At 38.4% G+C, this 23,291-nt stretch overlaps 1 protein-coding gene across 2 annotated transcripts in view; it reads right to left on the minus strand.

The window, feature by feature from the left end:
• col22a1 (collagen, type XXII, alpha 1) overlaps positions 1 to 23,291 on the minus strand; it is a 76,968-nt gene that overhangs the window by 8,651 nt on the left and 45,026 nt on the right. For both annotated transcript variants that reach the window (XM_044137977.1, XM_044137976.1), the window contains 36 exons: positions 22,770 to 22,823; positions 22,602 to 22,655; positions 20,577 to 20,630; positions 18,033 to 18,086; positions 17,865 to 17,918; positions 17,700 to 17,753; positions 17,213 to 17,266; positions 17,034 to 17,078; positions 16,893 to 16,955; positions 16,034 to 16,087; positions 15,883 to 15,924; positions 15,761 to 15,793; positions 15,619 to 15,672; positions 12,825 to 12,878; positions 12,695 to 12,748; positions 12,554 to 12,607; positions 12,403 to 12,456; positions 12,137 to 12,241; positions 10,153 to 10,197; positions 8,536 to 8,613; positions 8,414 to 8,449; positions 8,280 to 8,333; positions 8,068 to 8,112; positions 6,590 to 6,625; positions 6,382 to 6,495; positions 6,028 to 6,081; positions 5,807 to 5,860; positions 4,544 to 4,597; positions 4,339 to 4,392; positions 4,125 to 4,178; positions 3,977 to 4,030; positions 3,797 to 3,850; positions 3,672 to 3,716; positions 1,718 to 1,771; positions 569 to 622; positions 379 to 432 (listed from right to left, as the gene is read on the minus strand). In XM_044137977.1, coding sequence (XP_043993912.1) covers positions 379 to 432; positions 569 to 622; positions 1,718 to 1,771; positions 3,672 to 3,716; positions 3,797 to 3,850; positions 3,977 to 4,030; positions 4,125 to 4,178; positions 4,339 to 4,392; positions 4,544 to 4,597; positions 5,807 to 5,860; positions 6,028 to 6,081; positions 6,382 to 6,495; positions 6,590 to 6,625; positions 8,068 to 8,112; positions 8,280 to 8,333; positions 8,414 to 8,449; positions 8,536 to 8,613; positions 10,153 to 10,197; positions 12,137 to 12,241; positions 12,403 to 12,456; positions 12,554 to 12,607; positions 12,695 to 12,748; positions 12,825 to 12,878; positions 15,619 to 15,672; positions 15,761 to 15,793; positions 15,883 to 15,924; positions 16,034 to 16,087; positions 16,893 to 16,955; positions 17,034 to 17,078; positions 17,213 to 17,266; positions 17,700 to 17,753; positions 17,865 to 17,918; positions 18,033 to 18,086; positions 20,577 to 20,630; positions 22,602 to 22,655; positions 22,770 to 22,823 — 1,983 coding nt within the window. The remainder of the gene's footprint in view (positions 1 to 378; positions 433 to 568; positions 623 to 1,717; positions 1,772 to 3,671; positions 3,717 to 3,796; positions 3,851 to 3,976; positions 4,031 to 4,124; positions 4,179 to 4,338; positions 4,393 to 4,543; positions 4,598 to 5,806; positions 5,861 to 6,027; positions 6,082 to 6,381; positions 6,496 to 6,589; positions 6,626 to 8,067; positions 8,113 to 8,279; positions 8,334 to 8,413; positions 8,450 to 8,535; positions 8,614 to 10,152; positions 10,198 to 12,136; positions 12,242 to 12,402; positions 12,457 to 12,553; positions 12,608 to 12,694; positions 12,749 to 12,824; positions 12,879 to 15,618; positions 15,673 to 15,760; positions 15,794 to 15,882; positions 15,925 to 16,033; positions 16,088 to 16,892; positions 16,956 to 17,033; positions 17,079 to 17,212; positions 17,267 to 17,699; positions 17,754 to 17,864; positions 17,919 to 18,032; positions 18,087 to 20,576; positions 20,631 to 22,601; positions 22,656 to 22,769; positions 22,824 to 23,291) is intronic.

The following is a 23,291-nucleotide window of genomic DNA, read 5'->3' on the forward strand; positions in this document are numbered from 1 at the left end:
ATCAGAGCAACTCTCTGAATCAGAATCAGAATATAGTTTATTGATCCCAAAGGGGAAATTGGTTATGTGTTGACAAGCTACTCCCATCCAAAGTGTTGAATATTACCAAATATAAATATAACCATTAGTGATATCAAATTTATAACACGCATACAATTATAAGTCATTTAAATACGACCTGAATATAAAAGAAATTCAAGCAGCAACAACCAAAAAAACAAGCATGTTGGTTTTCATCTGGCCTGATAACTTGACCTAAACTTTTGTCTCGTTGATAACTTATCGGATGATTGTTCAACTTTGTTCTGGGTAACAAAGATTTTATTAAGCACACCAGAACACAAATGTCTGCCGCTGACGCTGTAGGAAGTTACTCACCGGCGTTCCAGGGAGTCCTGATTTTCCAGAAGGTCCCGGCTCGCCCGGCTTACCCTGGAGAGTAAAAATGAAAACACAAGTGAAGCCGACGGTGATGAAGAGCAGGAGAAATGACCCGAGTGTCAGTTGTTACCACCCTGATCTATCAGTCTGCTTGACTCTGTTGCCATCGTCTGCATCAAACACTCACCGGCTCTCCCCTCGGTCCAAGAAGTCCCTCGGGGCCAGGAGGTCCTTTGGGGCCCTGCACAACAGCCATCAATATTTTCAACATGTCCTGCTTTTTAATATCATCCTTTCATTAATGTGAAAACCTCTACGCTTCAGGTTTTAATGACACTTTTCCAAAAGAGTATTTCTTAAGAGTTCTTGTGGATCCCTGAACAATTGGACTGATGTGATGCAGAAAATCCCATCTACAGTTTAGATGGACAATAAAATGGAAAGTGTTTGCAGTTTGGGAAGTGTTCACCAGAGGTATTGTATCTTATGTGTTGAGATTTTTTTTGTTCTCTGTCTGCTTTAAGTAATTGGGAGTCTGGAAGAGTTGGCGAGCATTTCCCTTTGTTGTGTTCAGAATTTTTATGAGTTCTCATCTTTGCTGGCCTTGCATTTGCTGACCTAATGAGTTTCTTTCATTAGATTAAAGTGGATTGAAAAAGTATTCAGATCCCTGAGGCTATTTCACATTTTGGCAAATATCAGTTTGTTCTTCTTTTGATTTTGGTGGAGGGTTGGATGTTATTTATTGGACCAACACAAAGTAGTGCATGGATGTACAATGCACTACGTTTCCAGAACCACCTTCACCTGCAGTTTGGTCTATTTTGTCTTTTGATGTTTACCTCTAAAGGGGCATTGTTAGCTCAGCCAAACTCAAGTAGATTGGACGAGTGGTGCCTGCGAACATCAATTTTCAAGAGTGGTCACAGATTCAGGTCTGTACTTTGACTGGGCCACTGCATGATCGGCATGAAGGGTCGATGTAACGACAGCGACACAAGCGATTGCTGATACATTTTCATCCAGGAGGAGTTGCTGCAGGTTAACGACTCGATGCAATCTGCTGGGTTTCCTGAGGCAGAAACTTTTTCATTAATTTGAAAAACACACGGAGTGTAATGAACTGATTGATCACTGGGAATAGTTGGAATGGATTGAAATTACTTTTTTGTGTGTAAAATGCCTCAAGATGACATTTCCTGTGAATTGGTACCTTATAAATGAACTGAATTGAAAAGGTGTATTGATTTTTTTGTCTGCAGCACATAGTATAAAAGTTCTGTCTGTGTATGTGAATAACTTTAACACCAGCTCTACTGAACAAAACTTTCCAAACCTCCTTTCCCGGTTTGCCGTCACGTCCTGCCGACCCGGGTTTCCCATCCTCTCCCTGTGGAGGTACAGAAGGAAAAAACACACAGTGAACAAAAGTGGCTATATAAAATAAATCATCATTTACCTGAAAGCTATAATGAAACCTTGAGCCAAGTCCACACTACCGAACATTACCTATTAAATTTTGCCTTCAGGGTGATAGTGTGCAGAGATTTCACCTGACTGACAGTTGACAGCACCAGCTAAGCAGTGCACCATCTCTAATAAGATATCTGCAGAGCGGACCGGCGAGGCCTACTGTGGGGCCCGCTGTGGGGCCCACTGTGGGGCCCGCAGCCTTGCAGCCGCCCTGCCGCTCCCTGAGAATCTGTCAGTAATGAGCCGTGCCATTGTTCATGTCTCGGTGGCTCCAAGCTTCCTGCTGGGGTGTGCTGAGCTGTGTCAGTGGCAAAGCAGCAGGTGCGCTGCTCCTTCTAAAGGAGGCATGTGTGTGTGTGTGTGTGTGGGCGTGTGTGTGTGAAGAAAAAGAGCAGGTGTCTTACACAGTGCAGCCTGACATCACAGTGCTGCACAGGCTATTCCTGGCTTTAAAACTTGGAATAGGCTATAATCTCATGGGGACACAACTTTAACAGTAGTGAGAAACAACAGACTCACAGAGACACTGAGGATGTATTTCCATTACAAATGTGCGTAAATCTTCGTCCATGTTCTGCAAATGTTGGCAAAAAACAACACAACTTTGAGATGTGCTCCGGTGGCGTAGAGGGTAGCGCGCCCCATGTTTGGAGGCCTTCAGTCCTCGACGCGGCCGTCGCGGGTTCGATTCCCGGACCCGACAACATTTGCCGCATGTCTTCCCCCCTCTCCTTCCCCCTTTCCTGTCAGCCTACTGTGGTATAAGGGACACTAGAGCCCACAAAAAGGACCCCCTGGTGGGGAAAAAGAAAAAAAAACAAAACCCACAACTTTGCCATTGCAATGTTTCCATCAATTAAGAAAGGAAATTAAAATCACATGTGATTTATGTGATAAGTCATTAAGAATCGTGGCAGCGAAGGAGGTAAACAGTTGCATATCAAGAAGGTGTCAGAGCGACAAACCCCATTTAGGAGCGGCTGTGTGTGCTGTGGTTTGGGGAAATTGTAGTCAGTGATTTTACAGAGGAACTATAGATCCAACTCATTGGAATGATACACAACTTTTATTAAACGTGTGATGCTGTGCAGGTTCTGGTGGAGCCAGTCGAATATTGTCTGAAAAATCAAACCACTTCCTGTTTTTTTTTTTTTTTTGTGGTTTTCTCCAGTAGTAACATCCGGCTGTAGATCATGTGACTCGTGTGATGCAAAAAAAGTGTTTCCATTGTAGTTTTGGAAAATAGATCTGTTTCGGTACGGCCGAAAAACAACCTTATCCGAGCGCAAAAAGATTTTTAATTGGTGTGTTTCCATGAAGTGTTTTTACTTTCAGAATGTTTATTTGCGTAGTTCTACAGTCATTGGAAACTGAGCTAGTGCTAACTACTGTTATAGTTCTAAAAGTCATGAAGCTAATTAACTAAGCTGGAATATCTGAACTAGCAGCTAATTGTGCTCTAAATATAATTTTTTACTACAAGTAATTTGGGTAAACATGAAGCTTTATAAAGATAATATGACTACGCCTAGCCAGTTCTGCATCCTTTATATTTTTCCAGTTTTAACCAAATATTATTTGGTTAAAGACATATTTAGTCTTTTATGGTTAAATAAAACTCACAACAAATCCATATTTAAAGCAAACCTCTGCATCAAATTGTTGGTTTTACAGTTCCTTTCAGTTTTTTGTGGTGTAATTATGTTTCAACAAAAAAGAAAGGTTTCATCAAAAGGCCAAAAGTAATGTTCATACTTCTGTCCTGTACAGTATGTTCATTTTCTTTTCAAGATCTGCACATGGAAAACAATTTTTACCTTTCCTCCTGGAGGTCCAGGCTCTCCTCTGTGGCCCTTGAAGCCCTGGGATGAAGCGGAGGAAGCAGAGCGTTAGTCACTGTGGGAGCTTCTTCTATCAAATCCGATTAGTGTTGCTTACTTACAGGGAGTCCCCGGACTCCAGGGTTTCCTGGAGGTCCAGGTTCACCTTGTTTCCCCTGGAAGGAAAGAAACAAATGATAGAAATGGTGTCAGTAGAGCTTTACGCCTGTGAACACAATCTAGACCGTGTTTTATAGACGGTATTATACCAGATGTTCGTTGGGTTAGCTTTGCCTACTTACAGGTTCTCCTGATTCACCTGGTCTGCCATCTTTTCCCATTTTCCCAGGCTGACCCTGAATGTTTACAAAAATGGTCATTTAGCATCTTCAACTAGTGCAAAATATTTTGTCACAACACAACACATGAAAATGTTCTTTTCCATCTTACTATCAAGCCGGGAAGACCCGGAGGTCCTTGGATTCCTTTGAGTCCCTCTTTGCCCTGGAGGAAACAAACACGCCGTGGTCACCAGAGAAAAACAAGAAATGATTAATAGCTGCTATTACAGTGTGTGCTGGCTGACCTACATGCTAGAGGCAGCACAAAATGACATATGGGAAATGAAAATTCTGAGAGGAGAGTACAGCAAATGCAGCCTGACCTTTTCTCCAGGGGGTCCTGGGGGTCCAATTTGGCCAGGTTGGCCGTCGTTACCCTAAAGAATAAAGATGTAGCGTCAGTGAAGGTCAGTAGAAATAGAAAACCATGCTGTAGCACCAAATAAATGTGGCCTATTTGCAAAAAAATCCCAAATGTGCATGTTCTGTAAATACTGATCACTATTTATATATAAAAAAGCTGCTTACAGGAGCACCCATTAATCCTGCAGGACCTGGATGGCCAGGGGGTCCTGGATGGCCCTGTGATGAAAGAGACGGTGGTTAAAACACAGTTACCCAGTTCAGCTGTAGTGCCTTAGAAAAGTATTCACAACTTTCTAAATTTTCCACAATGTGCTACAACTACAAAACGTCAAGGTCTTGGAATTTTACGTGAAAGACCAACTCCATGTAGTGCATGACTGCCAAGCAGAAAGGAAATGACAACATGATGTTTACCTTTTCACACAAATAAAATCTAAAAGGGCCAATAAATCCCATCTCACCAATCCAATCTGTCTTCAGAAGTCACCTGATTAGTAACACCTAAGTTCATAAAGATCACGGAGCACACCATAAGGATCAAAGTTCATGGTGCACTCCACAAATCTGGCATTTGTGAAAGATAAGCAGATTGTTTGAAATTAATCCATTAAAAGGCCTGTTAATTATTGGTCAATACTGTCTGCTGTTATAGCTGCTCTGGTCAGATGAGCTCAATGTAATTAAAAATTAGTACTTCACACAGTCTCCACTCTGGCACCATCATCCCTTAGGGATAGGTTTTATCAGGGAAAGATGGATGCATCTAAAAATAGAAAACCCATTAGAAGACTTGTCTAATAGAACAGTAACCCCAATTGCAAGCAGAGCTATGGTATATATATATTAGGACAAACATATTCAAGTTTTAAAATGGCCCGGTCAAAGTCCAGACTAAAAACATAATGAGAATACATACATCTACATGTACAAAGCTGATGGAGACTGTCAAAGATTTGATTTTAGATTGTTCTGTACTTATTCATTTACACTTCTGCACAGTTTGTCCTTGAATGAATTTCACATCGTCTTCTGCAAATCTCTCTACTGTAATACAGAACAAGCAACACTTTACTTTTTCTGTGACAATCCGTGTTGCGACTACCTTGAAGTACAAGCAGGTGTTCGTTCTCTACTCAGACAGAGCGAACTCTGCCGTATCGCTATGTGCAGTTTGGTCTGACATTGTTGTTTTCAATAAAGAGAAAGACATACCGCACAAAAGTCTTTCAGCTTTGGTTGCAGCAAAATAGAGTTCAGACTCAGTGGAGTGAACACAAAGGCAGTCCGCATTTTATTATTGTAAAAAAAAGGAGAAGCATGTTTTCTGTCCACTTCACAGTTATGCAATACTTTGCTTTGTTCTACCAGTTAACACCCCCCAAACCACCCAAAAAGACAATATGCGAGAACTCGTGACGAATATACCTTTTCTCCTTTGTCTCCAGGACCTCCAGGGGGTCCTTGATCCCCTTTTATGCCCTGTGGAGAAACAAAAAAAAAAGCTTAAAATCGCTGAAAAGGAATGTGTTAAGTTTTGCTAGAGATCTTGATACCATGTCACCCAGTATATGAATTTTCCGATTTATGATTAACTTGTTAGGTTCTCCCATTGGAGCAATAGGATTGAGGCCATTGAGTAAACTTACCTTCGCGCCATCACCTCCAGGAGGCCCCTGAGGTCCGGATGGTCCAGGGGGCCCCTGTAATAGCACAGAAAGCCATCAGTCTCTACCCAGGCAGACACTGCAGAGGGCCACTGGTGGTTTCTAATAGTTCACCGTTGCCCCCCACAGGAGGCCCGGCTAAAGATGCAGACAGAGCCTTGCCATCCGTCACAGCGACGGTGACGGATGATGCCAAAGCTCAGGCCTCATTCGTCACAAAGTGAAGACACACTTTATAACACAACTCTTAAAGATGTGAAAAGGTGCTATAATAGACTTTAAATCGCCAGAATAATGCTCAGAATAATGAGACCAGGGTAATGGCTTTGTTCTTACTGAATATCCATCTTGGCCATTTTTTCCAGGAGGTCCCTGGTGTCCTTTATCTCCCGGGACTCCTGGTAGTCCGGGTGGTCCGGGTGGACCTGCGGGGCAGTCTGAGCAAATATCCTAAAGATGCCACAGACAGGTTTATGATGAAGTGGTCAGCCAGAGAATCCATGTGAATTTTTTTTCTCACTAATGTGGCAGAGAATCTCCTTACCTTCAGATTTAAGTCGGATAGATCTGCTGATTTTCCCTGAGAGGCAGCAAAAAGAAAACAGTCATCAACAAAACAAGATTAAAGGCTGAATTCAGTGGGAATATTTATACTTCTAATAATTGTTTAGGGATAAAAATAATGCTTTTATCAGTACTAACCAGAAAGATGCTTTAGCAGTGAACAAGTAAACTCAGTTTTTCTGTCTCAGATGATCATGCAAATGATATTATAAAACAAAGTTTTGAAAAAAGGATTTTGTTCAAGGAGGAAAAGAAAGTTGGCCAAACAAACCTGGCCCCAAATCAATTGCCTTTGTACATCATGAATCGATTGCAACAACATCATTTTTGAGAAAGCTGATTTTAATTTTATTCAAGTCAGCTTTCACACCTGATAGTCCAGTAGACTTGGTTCTATTGGGAACCAAAATTACAACATTGTTACATTTTGAGCTGGTGAGGTTAGCTTTCATACCAAATTGGGTCAAACACACCAAGCCCTTTGAAAAACCTGTTGAGGCGCTGCAATAAAAAAACACTGAAGAAGACTGAGCGCAACTTCCTTCTTCACGAAATGTAAACAAACATGGAGTGGTGTTAGGTTTTAGCAGTTGTAGGATTTCTCTTTTGTCTTTGGTAAAAGACCATAAGACATTTCTCCGGCTAGTGTTAGCCTCACGCGTTTGTTTTGGTTGTATTCACCCAGAATCTCCTGTTGTATAGTCCGCTTCCTGCTTTTGGAGTGGCCTGCTTGATCTGCTTGGTATTCACATATGCATTTGAATCGCACCAGAGTTCACTTCAACTGAACCCAGACCTTGTTTTTCAGGTGGACCAGAGTAAATATCTTTTGGTCTGATTGCGCATTCACACCTCCCCAAACAAACCAGCACCTGAACTACAGTTAGACTAAAACTGACTGAACAGGGCTGGTGTGATCGCAGCCTAAATTGGACCACTTGAAGTAGGCCATCATATCTCCAAAAACAAAACATTATTCACCAGTCTAAAGAAATTCAACATTTACTTGCTCCTTTAACTTTGTGATAAACTGATTGACGGATGGACACAACTTTTAAACAATGAAATATAGAATAAAGTCTGGAAATATATATTTTTTATTTTACTGTTTTCTTTTTCTTTCCCTGTTTACAAACTTTAGAAAATACTTACATTTATTTCTATACTGTCCAGAATGTGTAGAAACCATGATTCAGAGTTGAACCACCCAAAATAAGGTTACATCATAGACCTAACCAGCTAAAACAAGAGAATGTTTCTCTGCTCAGCAAGGAAAGATCTGAGAGCCCAGAAAGAACAAAATGGGAAATGCTGTACCGGTCTTCCCCGGATGATAGGAATTTTACTCTCTGTAAGGATGAAGCTAGATGATACTGGAGTCACAGCTCTTTGAGCTCTAAAATGAGAAAACCTACAGATTGAGTCATGAGTGCAAAAGCACTTAACATGCAAACTCACAGGTTCTCCTTGAGATCCCTTTTCTCCTGGCCTTCCTGGTAAACCCTTAGTTTGGAGCAAAAGCAAAAAGTTACATTTTTAATTAAGGGTTATCTGCCAAAGGACAGAAAACTATATATCATCCACCAAATGATGACCAATCCACCCAGACATGCTAGATCAAAACAAAATGTCTGCATTATTCTTTAGTTACTCATTAGAGTTAAACTCACATTGTGCCCTGCTGGACCTTGAGGACCTGCAACTCCTGGTTGGCCTCTCAACCCCTGAAAGACAGACACACAAACTGAAGAAAGGCAGCAGAAAGACAGACATGTTCTGTAATCTTCATCTAGTGAATAACTACCGCAGGTCCTGGTTCCCCATTTTTCCCTGGAGGCCCCTGCAGAGACAAACATAATAACATATGGATCTCTGCGATTCCGTCCACCGAAGGTGAATCGTTTTGGCCTGGAATCATGTTCTCACCGGAGGTCCCTCTTTCCCTTCCCCTGGAGAGCCCCTGTCCCCAGGTAATCCAGGGGGTCCCCGTTGCCCAGGTGGGCCCTAAGGAAAAAATAAATATACTTTATGTTTGGTTAGCAATGATAAAATACCACAGTACATTTAATGTGGAATTGAAGACTAACCCTTATTCACCAGTAAGAGGAAATATACCTATGATTATTTGATAAGTTTACCAAAATAAGCTTTTCTTCCTGTAGACATGTAGGCTACTTGATTGTCCACCAGGTGGTGCTGTAAGCTACACCTTTTGGTGTAGAAGTTGCTACTCCAGGAAAAACATTCAAAACGAACTTTTTCCAGTAAAAAGTGGGTGTTCAAATGACATCGAAAGGCGACACAGAGATGTAAAAAGTTGAAAATATCTGTTTTCTACATCATATTGATAAATGTCGGATTCTTCAGGGCACCGAGTGAGAATGAAGCTTTCAGTGATACATGGGACGGCTAAGCTAAATTTAGCAAAGTTGTTTTGTTTGATCACTTTGAGCTTCTGAGCTCTATCCCTCATGGAAGATGCTGGATGAGGAAATGTTTGGAAGCCTTAATGTTACTGTAGGTTTCTACTTTCACAAAGGACTAAGCTAACGGCTGAGATGCCAAATATGCTAGGTGCTAAACAAAGTTTAATATGAACCGTGTATCTACATTGTTTCGAGATTAAATAAAGTACAACAAAATACTCTGGATGCTGTTCTTATGTAATAGTCTTTAAAGAGGAAATGTGACTTGAACCAGGTGAAATTTTTTTATCAGTAAATCTCTATTTTTTTTTTCCACCTATGCTGGTATTTTTTTTATGTTTTGTTTTTTTACTATGCCAATAGTCATAATCTTATCAGAAGTTGTAAAATTATGAGAAAAGGTCATTTTAATGAGATCAAAATTGTTACTGATGATAATCTGATGCTAAAGTCATTTGTAAAACTGACACCAAAGAACAATTAATTTCACAGCTAACATTAACATTTTAATTTCATTATTTTCTATGGAGAATTCCCCATAAAGTTACCATTTATTCTCCAAATATACAACTTTATTATGGTAATATTATGACTTTATTTTGTAGTATAAATATTGCTTTATTATAGCAACAACAGTGACATAATATGACTTTATAACTATGATTTTATTCTCGTAATATCACTTTGTTCTAATATTACTATCACCTTATTCTGGAAATATTGTGACTTTAATCTCATAATTAAAACTGTTCTCATATTATTTTGAGTTTACTGTGTTACAACTTTAATCTCTTAATACTATGACTCTCCTCTCATAATATCACATCATTATCATTTTGTCTTTCTTGTAATACTATCACTTTTTTATTATTATTATTACTATTATTATTATTATTATTATTATTATTATTATTATTATTATTATTATTATTACTATTATTATTATTATTATTCTCATAATATTATGACTTTACTCTCCATATCAGCCTGGCCTTAACGTTCAGTTGTACGTTTCCTCATTGAGACTAAATATTCAGTTTCCACATAGAAGGAATATGGGTGAAAAAGTTGCTGCTCTTGAAAACGTAATTAACAAAATGTTTTTAAATCACTATACCTTGACTCCAGGTAGTCCTTGATTCCCTGGTGGTCCCGGCTCTCCCTGTAGGGTCACAAATAAAAACAATCAAACTGTTTGCACATATTAAATTACTTGTTTCTTCTTTTTCCGGCAGCGCCTGGCAACAGTAAAACAACAGAAGTGCTGCAGGCCGCAGTTGTTGTGCTCCTGCGTCTTAACAATGTCCTTCCTGTTTGCGCCCGCCTTGTCAGCAGGACAGACGCATGTCTGAAGGAACGTGTTGTGGTGTGCAACGAAATCTGCCACTTAGGCTGGTTTTCTGCAGAGACAGATGTTTGTGTTACTGTGTGGCTCAACAAGACGAGCCACAGATGTTTACAGGGAGGAAACATGTGGAACACAAAGGGCTCAGAAGTGCAGCATGAAGTATTTTGACTTGATGTGACTGTGGATTAATGTTCAAAACTTAAACTTGTTTAAAGAAGGGATGTGCTGTGGTGGCGCAGGGGTTGAGCACGGCCCACATAGGGAGGCCTTAGTCCTCGACGCGGCCGTCGCAGGTTCGATTCCCGGCCTGGCGACCTTTGCAGCATGTCTTCCCCCTTCTCTCATTACCACTTTCCTGTCAATTAACTATCAAATAAAGGCCACTAGAGCCAATAAAACCTTTAAAAATAAACTTATTTAAAGAAATAGCCAAGTTGTTTGCCTTATTATTATTATGTATTTTTAAAAATAAATTGTTAAAATTGAACTCGCGTCGAGGACTTAAGGCCTCCAAATGTGGGTCGCACTATCCACTACGCCACCACAGCACACCCTCTGGACCTGTTATTTAATTTAAAAAGTTGCATTCAAGACTTGAGATGTCAGAGAAGTGCTGGTGAAAACATGGTTTTTATTTTTCTAGTTTTTTTTATTGCACACAGCAGCTGCACACTCCCAGTCAGCTGACTGGTGGAACTCAAAGAAAATGAAATAGAGTTAATCACAGGGCTGTGACTGATCACAATTCACTATATTGTAATCAAAAACCATAGAAAATAAGCAAAATGTTCAATTTAAAAACTCTTTTTATTACTAACTAATTGAATGAATAGACATATGAGCTAATGTAGAGTCGTGGTAGTGAAGCAGAGGGGTGGGAGTCAATTGATGTGGACCAGAGTACAGAAGTCAATTTTGCTCTTCCAGAAAAGTACAATGTAAGAAAAGTTAAAAGAAAAGCAATTAATTGTATAAACATTTCTGTGAGCCCTAAAACGTATCTTTACCGTGATTTGACATTTTATTATGTTTAATTTATTCACATTTCTGCTAATCTAAAACTGAAATTTAAGGTTCTTCAGAAGAGCTTCTGGTACACTCACAAACATTTTTGTTGGTTAAAAACTGAAATTTTATGTATTTTTACCGTATATCTCAGAGGCATTGATATAAAGTAGAAGACAGGAAAAACTGTAAACTGGAAAACCTGTTCAAACTTAACTTAACTCACCTTTCTACGGTACATTTACCCTTTTTTTTCACAGATTTGTTTTTTACAGTGTACAGTTACTACACTGTGATAAATAGTGTTGGAGAAAAAGCACAGATATGCCAGGATATCTGCTGCAAGACACTCTTGAAACACTTGAAAGAGGAACATCTTGCTGTGATTAGTATTATGCACCATTTAGCATCTATGCACCAAAAATCTGGAACAAACTTCCAGAAAACTGTAAAACAGCTGAAACACTGACTTCCTTTAAATCTCAACTAAAAACCCACTTGTTTAGAGTTGTATCTGAAACGTAATCAATTGCAAATTTATTGACGGAATCTGACTTGATGTTGTGTTTTTGTTGTTGATTCTATGTTGCATTGTGTTTTTGTGTTTGATTTGGTGTAAAGCACTTTGAAATGCCTTGCTGCTGAAATGTGCTATACAAATAAAGTTTGATTTGATTTGATTAAAAGATTAGCAACTAAACAGATTTAAAGAGTGAAAAAAATGACATAAATGAATTAATAATCTTACGTTTTGGCCATCTTTGCCCTTCCCAGGTGCTCCAGGAGGTCCAATGATACCAGGCTCTCCCGGTGGGCCTCGGGAACCAGATTGTCCTGGTTTACCTTGCTCTCCCTACTCCAAACAGTTGAATCAAAAGAAGAAGCAAGGTTACTGTCTGCTGTGAGCTCTTGCAGAGAATCAGGTGCTCCAGATCTATTTATTGCATTGTATTATGAATTCAGTGAGATTAATATGGAAACAGAGGACATCCAGCCCAGACACAACACAATCACCTTATCTCCTCTCTGTCCGGCTGGACCCGGAGGCCCAATGATGCCTGGAATACCCTGTAAGAAAAAAAAAAGAAAAAAAAAGGGTTGTTTCAAACTGAATCGATTTTCATGTTGGAAAAGAGATTTGGAGTAAATGTAAAAAGCTCTTTACCACACTGCCTGGTGCACCGCGTGGTCCCTGGGATCCTGCCGCACCAGGTGGACCCTGGGAATAAGCATAAAAGTGATGACTATATGATTAGAGCATATTTTATTTCTCAATGTAAGACTTGTTTTAGCCAAAACAGCTTACAGGGTCTCCTACACGGCCGATCTCCCCTGTGAGTCCAGTATCACCCTTTGGACCCTAAAAACCCCCAAAAAACTAATCAGAAACAATTCATACAAAATGATGGAGCTATATAAAAATATGGGGTTCTTACAGGTGGTCCTAGTTGTCCTTGGAAACCTTGTTCACCAGGTAAGCCTCTTGGACCCTGAAGGGAAACATTGTATTTTACAAATCTGCACTGTTAAGATTTACAATAGCTCTAAATAAAAGGTATTCAGGTTCTGATATATGGAGAGAGAATGGTGCCAATTTTTTTAAAATAAATGAATGACATTTAAATAATTATTTCATAAGTTATTTATTTATTGTATTTTCGCACTCTTCACTCTCCATACAGCACAGGAATATGAAGTAATTTATTAAATCTTGAAATAAATATATGACGTTTTTAAACAAAATCAGAACATTTAATAGAATAGAATAATTAATTCAAAATATGACATTGTCATCTGTTTAAATTAGTAACGACCCGTTTAAATAATCATTTCACAAGTTATTTTTTTGTAATTTGGCCCTTTTGACCTGCCATACTCAAAAACCTTTGCTGCTTTTCATCCACACCTAAATACAAACTGTATTATCAGACAAATATAACCAAATACAACACAATAATATGCTCTTTTCAAATGACAATTTTTTTATTTTTCATTGAGAGAACAATCTAAAAACAAACAAAACTATCTGCATAAGTTTTCACTCCTTACATCTGAAAGCTGCCTACGCCGACTGGGTGACAACTGCCGCCATCAGGTGTTTGGGATAACTGAAGTATCACATTGGATCAATCTTCGCCTACTCTTTCTTCCAGAATTAGTTCATTTTTACCAAACTGGAGGGATTTTTCTGAATGTGAAGGACGAGTTGAAGGTCATTCGACAAGATCTCAGTGGGAGTGAAGTCCAGACTTTGACTAATGGAGTCCAAAACCTTCATCTGGGTCATTTTTGAGCCAGGTGGCATCTCACAACAAAAAGTGATTTGGTTGCTTCAGTCCATGGGATATTTCCATCCAGATATGTTTTCAGGTAAATCTGAGAAGGACCTCTGTGTTCTTTCCAGTCAGCAGGGGCTTTGGCCCTGGAACTTCCTCAGGGACGCCAGTAATATCTGATCTCCTTCTTGTTGTTGAATCACGATACTGACCTTACGGAGGACAGTTTCATTTATCCACTTTTTGCGTGACTGCATTTAAAGTAAGTTAGGATACTGTGGAAAAGCTCAATCTATTTTCTCACTCATTTCAGCAAGTGAAACTCACTTAATCTATGGGTTTGTTACATAGAGAGGGAAATATTTCAAGTCTTTATTTCTTGTAATTTTGATGATTATAGGATTTTAATCATGAAAATAAAGAAAAGCCAACATCCATGTCTGAGAAACTTCAAATCTTAAAATAAAGTTGAATACGGGAAGCTCATGGTGTCACACCTTAATCAGCTAATTGACTCAAAACACCTGCAAAGTTTCCTGAGCCTTTCAACTACATCTCCGTTACAAATATCTTGCTGATATTATGCTAATGCTGAAAAGATAGAATTTTGTAGTTGTGGTGTTTCCTTTAGATAAGAAACACAATTAAAATCACACATGAATAAGTTTGATAAGTCATGAAAGAACACGCCTCGCCAACTACTTCTTTTTTGCCAATAAAACACAAAGAAGTTTTGTTTAGTCACATGTTGACCGTGTGACTTGTGTGATGTGAAACAGGTTTTTCCACAAAAAAACAACAACAACAAACCTCAACCTAGTGCCAAAACTTTCGATCAAAAAACTTTTGTTTATTTTAAATTGTCATGTTTCCACTTAGCAAATATATTTTCAAAACTGCACAATTATATGGTCAATGGAAACACGGGTAGAGTTGATCAGTAGAACATGCCATTACCTCTGGGAAAGATGGCCGACTGAGCTGTCATTAAAGGTCATTGCTAAAGAAGCTGGTTGTTCACAGAAAGCAGCACCCAGGCATATTCACAGAAAGTTCAGTGGAAGTAAAACGTGTGGTAGGAAAATGTGCACCGGCAACAAGGATAACCTTGGGAGGATTGTGAAATTCAATCCATTTGGGGGAACTTAACAAGGAGTGGACTGAGTTAGAGGGGAGAAAATGACCTCAGTGGTTCAAAGTTCCCTTTTCAGATGAAAGTAAAGTTTGCATTTGATTTGGAAATCAGTGTCAGGCACCAGAAGCAACGGTTCAGATGACCTTTTGACCTCTATGGATCTAACCTGAACTTCCATTCCATCTCAGTAGATTCATGCCAAGTTAGACCCAACCAAATACTGAGTGCAGAGATGTGAATAGACTTTTCACAAGCACAACATTTCTGTTTGAAATGTCCTTTTTAAAAAAAAATCAAATCTTCTCTCATAATCCAAGTAGCTGAGGCAGGAAATTTAGAGCTTTCATTATCTGTGAGTCAAAAATAAACAGAATTACAAGAAATAAAGGCCTGAAATATTTATCTCTGTGTGTAATAAATCCATTTCATATTTGAGTTTTGCTTTCTGAAATGAGTCACAGAAAATCTACCTCTTGGAGGAACTTCAGTAAGTCTCCCCGCTTCGACTTTCTAACCCTTTGCAGACTGATCAATGTCAATCAACTTTTTATCTTGAATTTCTTAATTTGAGGGCATAATGAGTTAATTTTCAAGGCCGTTTAACCAACTTGGATTTGAGTCGTTTCCTGATCGTAAAAGACAAGCAGTAATTAGCTATATATATATATATATATATATATATATATAGAAAATGGATGGATGGATAGACAGAGAAAAATCTCTGCTGACATCTAGTGGATATGTGAGCACATTACCAGATGTGCTTTTTACTATTTTCTTAGAGGGAAAAAAAAAAAGTGTAAAGAAAGAAAGCGTCACCAATTCTCCTGGTTTTCCTTGGTCGCCTTTCTCCCCCTTCTCTCCCGGCTTCCCCTGTGAGGCAAGAGAGCTGAACATTAGTTTAAAATTGCAGCACAAAGTTGAAGCAGAGAAGTGTTTTTAAGTGTAAGTGTCTACTCACCGGCTCTCCAGGCTCTGGGATGACATTAGCAACCTGTCAACACAACGCATCACAGGATATGGTAACTTAAACTGCAGCAGAGACTTGAACTGCACATGGAAAACGGCTGGTGGTCGACTTACGTTTCCTGGAACTCCAGGGAGTCCTCGTGGTCCAACTTCACCCTGAGGCGAGAGACGGCACGGTCACAGAGTCCGCATGCTAACTACCTCAGTGTAGCCACCACAAAGCAACAACCACGGCGGCCATCTTGTAGTGTTTCCCAACATTTACCTTGTCACCCTTGTCACCTTTTGGCCCAAATGGTCCCTCTGTTCCTCTTTCTCCCTTTATTAAGAAAAGAAGAGATAAATAACTGAGTTTCAACACATTTCTGGCACACCGGTTTTAAATATACAAAAGGGAGATTTAAACGTTTTCATTTTATTGTCAAAAATATTGATGCCCCTCAAACTTTTCTATGTTACAGCTAGAAATGATGTTTACAATGCGACTTCAATTGAATTCACAAATCAATATGGTGCAACATCACACCAACCAATCTAAACCAACCATTTATGTCAATCAGCCCCAAGGAATAGAAATGGCACTCCTAGATTGGCTGCTTGGCAAACAGCCAGTAGCACATCAAGTAGCATAAAACGCAGGTATTCAAGGTTCCCGAGCTGAATTTTACTTCAAATATTTTAGATGTGCTCTATGAAAAAGTCTGCAAAAGTCTGCACATCCCACAAAAAGGTCTGAATACTGAAACACAAATACTAAACCACAGACAGGCAGTAGTCTACTCTACCACCTGCTGTTCTTGGGCTGCCCTTACCTTCCCTGTATTTCAGTAATAAATAATATGCAAGGTAAAAGCAAATGTATGATGCAGTGAACCAGTACTGGTGGTATGTTCTGTTCCATTATGTCTGTGCCCCAAACTGGGAGTGATAAGAATGGAAAGCCAAACTTAAATCAGCTGCTATAATGGGTGTTTTTAGTGACCAGGCTAGTTGCTGTTAGCATCATAACTTCTGTTATGTATTATCACAAGGAATTGTCCACCTGATACTGCAGATAATTTGTCTAGGGTTGGACAAAAGGTCTTTCATTCAGTTCCAATCATTATTTTGGTGTAAATTCCTACCGGAGTCCCTCTGTCTCCTCGTGCGCCATCAGCACCTGGTTGACCGGGGGCCCCAGCTTCTCCCTGTTAAGAAATTTACATGACGTTATAAAGCACGCTTTCTGTTTCAATGAAAGTACCTCAGAGAGGGTCTGAACTTACCCGCTCCCCTGGAGGACCTCTTGGTCCAGGAGGCCCTTCATCACCCTGCAGATAAGAGACACAGCCACCACAATGTCAGCTTTGCACATGGAGAAGATATATGCCACCTCCTGGGGTCACACGTAGGGTGGTTTCCCTCGGTCTATGTGTGTTTCCGGGGTTAGATGAAGTAGTAGTACCTTAGGTCCAGACTTTCCAGGAAAACCGTCTGCTCCCCGTTCTCCTCTGGGCCCCTTCGAGGACAAAAGATCAACATTAAGAGAGAACCCATTTAATCGCAAAAAGCTCTTTACAGATGATAGACAATATGCCAACCGTAAGTTCGGATTAAAAATACACTGATCAAATGTTTCACTTTTGGAAAAGCATTTGCCCCGTGCAGATTTCACGTTTTTGCTTTTCTGTGACGTTGAAATGTTTCAAAAACTAAAGAAATCTGACAGTTCTGTGTGTTTGTGCTCAGATTTTCACCCTCAAAAGCTTTAATGGCTATTTTTGTGTGTGTGTGTGTTTCCATAAGCGTTTGGCCATTAGGTTTGGGTCTTAAGCTTGCTGAACTTTTTATAAATTACAAAATGGAGCAAAATACATATCAAGAAGTGGATATGACAAAATTGTGATCAGGTGTTTGAGGGTTAAAAGAGGAATTTTGAGGCTTGTACTGACCACAGAGCCGTCAGTGCCAGGAAGACCATCCAGGCCATCCTTCCCAGGCATTCCCTTAGAAGATCATGAGATAAATGGTTACAGTAGCTGAGGACAAACTCCAAACCTTCAATAAAGGTTAAAACAACACACTGCCCTGTTTTTAGGATTACAAATTGAACTCACAGGTTTTCCTGGCTCTCCTGGTTTACCAGAAAATCCTAGTTCACCAGGTAGACCCTGGGGAAACACAACAGAGGTACTTTAGTGTCTATCAGTTGTGTCCTATTCGTGTTTATTTCCATAACAATTTCAGAAGGAAATGTTGAGCACTGATTTTAGCTCATCACTCACAGGCTGTCCCATTGGTCCCGGTCCCCCCGGTGGACCCGGCGGACCGAGTGGACCCTTAAAAAGAGGGAAAAAAAAAAAAAACACAACATTGTTTGAATTAATACTTAAACATGTACTTTTCCATTAAATGTGATTTTTATTTATTACAACATTGAAAAACAAATATAACTCCCAACAATCATTCAGGTCTAGATTATTGAGGAATAGAATGGTTTAGCTCCACAATACATTAAAGATCTGCTGCTGTTGTATCAACCTTGCAGAACCTTACAGGTCTTCTGGCTCTGGTTCTGCTCTGCATCTCCAGAACCAGAACCAAACGAGGAGAAGCAGCATTCAGCATCTATGCACCAAAAATCTAGAACCAACTTCCAGAAAACTGTAAAACAGCTGAAACACTGACTTCCTTTAAATCTCAACTAAAAACCCACTTGTTTAGAGTTTTATTCGAAACGTAATAAATTACAAATTTATTGACAGAATCTGACTTGATGTTGTTTTTATTGTTGATTCTATGTTGCATTGTGTTTTTGTGTTTGATTTGATGTAAAGCACTTTGAAATGCCTTGCTGCTGAAATGTGCTATACAAATAAAGTTTGATTTGATTTAGATTTAGAAAGTACAACCCAGGTGTGTAGCTTTTATGTTTCAGGACATAAAGATATCCTGGTTTTTATCAAGTTGTAGAATAATAATAATAATAATAATAATAATAATAATAATAATAATAATAATAATAATAATAATAATAATAATAATAATAATAATAATAATAATAATAATAATAATAATAATAATAAATCTGGCCTCATGGGTGTAAAACACAACAGATTTATTACTCCATATGGCACCCAATGCGACACCTCGGTCATTCTTTTTTAACCACTGAATGGTTGAATACCTACTGTGTTTAGTAACATTTAGAATCCAAAGAATATTTTCTTTTGTCTTAATTAAACATACATGAGCCTTAAAAAGTTTTTTTTCCAGTTTATCTCATAAACTATAGCATGTGTGTAGCATGTATTTTCTTTATGTCTATGCAGCCATGAATATATTTTAATCATTATTTAAAACAGGGTGAATAATTTTTTCTGAGCTGAATTCTCCATATTTTAAGGCTTAGAGCCTAAAAAGAATATCTCACATCGATATGTTCAGATATGTTCATGTTTCCTCATAGAAATGCGCAACAAAATCAAAGACAACAAAAATCCTGCATCCTCCACCGCCATGCTATTCAACAGATAGAGAGTGCATTGTGCATATGGGCTGAAATAACAACAACAACAACAACAACAACAACAACAACAACAAAACATACAGCTCTGCCTTTAGGCTAAACATGTTTTCTTTGGTCTAAGTGAACATTACCATAAACATTACCATTCTTGTAATTTATTCAGATGTAGCTTTCAAAACCTGGAAATTTTTCTGCAGTATTTTTTTCCTAATGAAAAACTGTGTTTTTTCCAAACAAACCATGTCTTTTAAGCCTTGTTCTAATGGTCTGGTCATGAATTTGAACATTTACCATTATAACTAATAGAGTGTCAGACAGAGTGCTTGGATCTCTTTTGCTTATCTTGTTTTTAACAGAATTGCTCACACTGCTGATGATGAGTTTTTCAGCTGCCTTGGCTATCCTACAGTAACACCTTTCTAAATAACATCATTAAGAAGTAGGAAATGTGAGAGCTACTCGTAGCCTGGGTACGAGTAGCGCTGATGAACCACTAGAGGGCGGCACGCAGCAGATTTCCCTGCTTGGTTAATCTTGGCCGGTGTTTCTACAGCAAATAAATTTAGCACATAATCTGGCACAATTTTCTGCTTATATTTTTTTTTGTCTATGTTCCACTTATTGAAGCAAAGCGTTAAAACAGCAAACATGTTGCAAGTATTTGTTTAATTAACATAAATTTCTCTTCATTCCATAAAAAACAGTCTGCTACTGATGGTCCAAATGCTACTAACAGAAGTTTAGCTAACCTTAGCATTTAAGACAGTTTTAGTTTAATGAACAAATGTAGTAATTCATACTAAACATAGTGAGTCAATGTTAGTCAACATGCTAGCGACATGCTACTGACAGCGCTTTAGCTAACCTTAACAAGTAAGTCAATATTAGGTACTTGAAGAAGCTTTGACATAACCGTGTAACACCAATTAATTTTATGTAATTTTATGGGATTATAAAACAGGAAAGACTCGATTTATTGTGGATTAAAGTGACACTGATTTATGACCATCAACTTTTTAGAAAGAGCATCAACACCAGCCAGATAAAATATAATGCACCTGATCTTTCTGGACTAAAAGGGTTTAGCGTATCAAATTCTTTGTAAACCATTAGCATAAACTCAAAAAAAGGAGAGAGATAGTAGCAGGATATAAAGCAAACAAAAATTTGTACACGTCCATATAATAAAATTTAGGTGTTAGCAGGTCCATTGTGACTGTTCTGTAATTCCTAAAGTTATTTTGTCACATTTGTTATAGAAGAAAGGAAATTTGTGTAATAAGAAGGATTTTGTTCCTACTGGAGGTCCAGGAAGGCCGTCAACTCCCGGCAGTCCATTTTCACCTTTCTTTCCCTGAAAAGAAACAGATTGAATGAATAAAATTGAATTAAAAAAGAACATCAGTGAGCACTTGGAAACATTCAATAAGGTTCATATCCACCAGCAACAATTCCCGCCTCAAACCACATAGGGAACCGTATGCAGCTGTTCTTCTTTGGGAATTTAGGAAACCACTTCTGAAGAAAGCTGCTTTCATTCAAGAACCATGAAACCTGGAGCAGTTTAATACAGAATATTGAGACATTTTAAATGATATCTACAAGTTTGTCCGTTTACATCAAAGTTGGAGTTTTCTGTGTGAGGTGTGGTTGTTTTCCCAATGCCACGCAAGATTGACTACATGCAACTTGCTGAGTTTGTTTTGTAAGTAAAGTATTTAAAAAATGAAATGATGAACAGAGCTTAATGTACTGTTTGCTACATTAAGCTCAGCTTTCAGTTGTCACAGACTCCCTGTAAATACATCAATGTACACAATTATTGCTGATTAAAATATTCTACTGTGTCTTGATAGCTATGGCTTTTTTTTTTAGGTTTAAAGGACCTTTGTTAAGCGCACCAATGACACTCCATGCCATAACAGAACTCGGGTTTTTATTGTATTTCTGACGACAATCTGAAAAGTCCTTTTTGTCTTTGGACAGAAGCACGCCGTCCATAGCCCCCCCATCCTCTGGTCGTACTCGAGCGAAAGAGAGAGAGAGAGAGAGAGAGAGGGAGAGAGAGAAAAGAAAGAATCCTATCCCTATTATAGTATGACATAATTGTCTTAAAAATCCATAAAACCCAAGGAAAAGTTCAAAACTTTAAAACGAACTAATCAATCCTATTTTTAACAATAAGACTATTAATGGATAGCTATAAAGTAAAGAGCTCAACTAAGATAATGCATAAATAACTAAATAGATAAATAACTTAATAATAAAAAATAAATAATCCTGAAATAATAGAAAAAATTAATCTAAAAATAAAAAAATAAATAATTATCAAAAAACATATATCAATAAATAAAAACCTTCATTTTTTCCAAAGAGAACATACGATGTGCTTAATAAAAAGGTTTCTCAAAGTAATCCTTAACCCATCTAGCTATTTTATACCTGACTTGGTGTATGATGATATAATGTTTTTTTTAAAAAAATCACCTTATTGTGCATGTAAAACAATACAGACATATAATACCGCCAACTGGAGATGTAGAAATGTTGTTTGGTATATAACTCAGCTTTAACGAGTGGCTGTTAAAGAACTGAGTGGTGATTTGGTTTGATTTCAAATAATAAATGATAAGAAGGTATAACCACTTTATGATGGTTAAAGTTATTATTTAGGAATTTTTTAATAAGACTGCATTACTCACATTATTTACATGACTTTGGAGTTGTGCTGATTTATATGTAAAGTCCATTATATTAGTTGTTCTTGAATGCCTTAAACCCAAGCTAGGTTTCCTTCAGGACTGCTTTAACTCTACGTGTTTTCTGGTTCGATCCTTCCTTCCATCTCCAGCTGAATAAGAAACTTTGAACTTTGACACATAGAACATTTAACTATGTAACAACATAGTTACTACTATGCAACAACAAAGTAACTACTATATAACAACAGTTATTACTATGTAACAACATAATTACTACTATGTAAGAACAAAGTAACTTTGTAGTAACAGTAATAACATTACTATATATTGTAGTAATAATTATGTAATAACATAGTAATAACATATGATAACACTTGTGCAGTCCATTGATAGTTCTGCAGAATTCTGTCTATATTACATTTGTCAGTCTTGCTGATATTGCTGAAAAAGAATATACATTTGATTTTTTTCGTGAAGCCTATGTTGTGGATTTACATGCAAATCTAAAACGTTAACCCTTTTCCTAATACGCAATGCAGACACCAGAAAAGATTTATGTCTGCATGTGCAAGTAGCTTATACTACCAGATTAGCCACATTCAAGTTCTGGGTCAAAGTCTTACCATTTGGCCAGGATCGCCGTGTTCACCAGGCAGACCCGGTGGACCAGCAGGACCCTGAGAAACAAATTATTAGTCAGAGTTAATACAGCCTGAGTGGGATACAAAATAAAATCAAATAGCCTTTTTTCCCTTGACATCACAAGTCAGAAGCTAAAAAGTAATTCTTACAGCTGGTCCTGGTCGACCGTCTGCTCCAGGAGGCCCAGGAGGTCCAGGCTCTCCCTGGAACAAGAGCAGCATATGGGAATATGAGCTATAATAGAGAATTATAAAAACATAAACTAAGGTGGTAGAGTGTTACAGGCTACTGTCTGGTCCTAGACTTCAAAAATGCCACTTTAGAGTTTGTGATGATACCCAATGCTAATCTTAGGTAGCAGCTGTTTGGTTTTATTGACTTACTAAGTCCTGCATAAACTCATTTGGAAATTTGTGTTCACCCAGTCACTAGTTTAAGCTCAGGATTTCCATCAAACTCACTAAAAAGTTTAGCTGACTGAGTAAACGATCACTAGAAGCCATCACTGGTCAGCATGTGAATCAGTGTGTGAATGACTGAATGTAGTGTTAAGTGCTTTGGAGCCCACTGCGCTTGATGGAATGCTATAAATACAGACCATTTACCATTGGTGCACACCATGCTAACTGGTCTGTGTACACCATGCTAACTGGTCTGTGTACACCATGCTA

The sequence above is a fragment of the Gambusia affinis genome, linkage group LG14, assembly GCF_019740435.1.
Source record: "Gambusia affinis linkage group LG14, SWU_Gaff_1.0, whole genome shotgun sequence".
NCBI classification, from domain to species: domain Eukaryota; kingdom Metazoa; phylum Chordata; class Actinopteri; order Cyprinodontiformes; family Poeciliidae; genus Gambusia; species Gambusia affinis.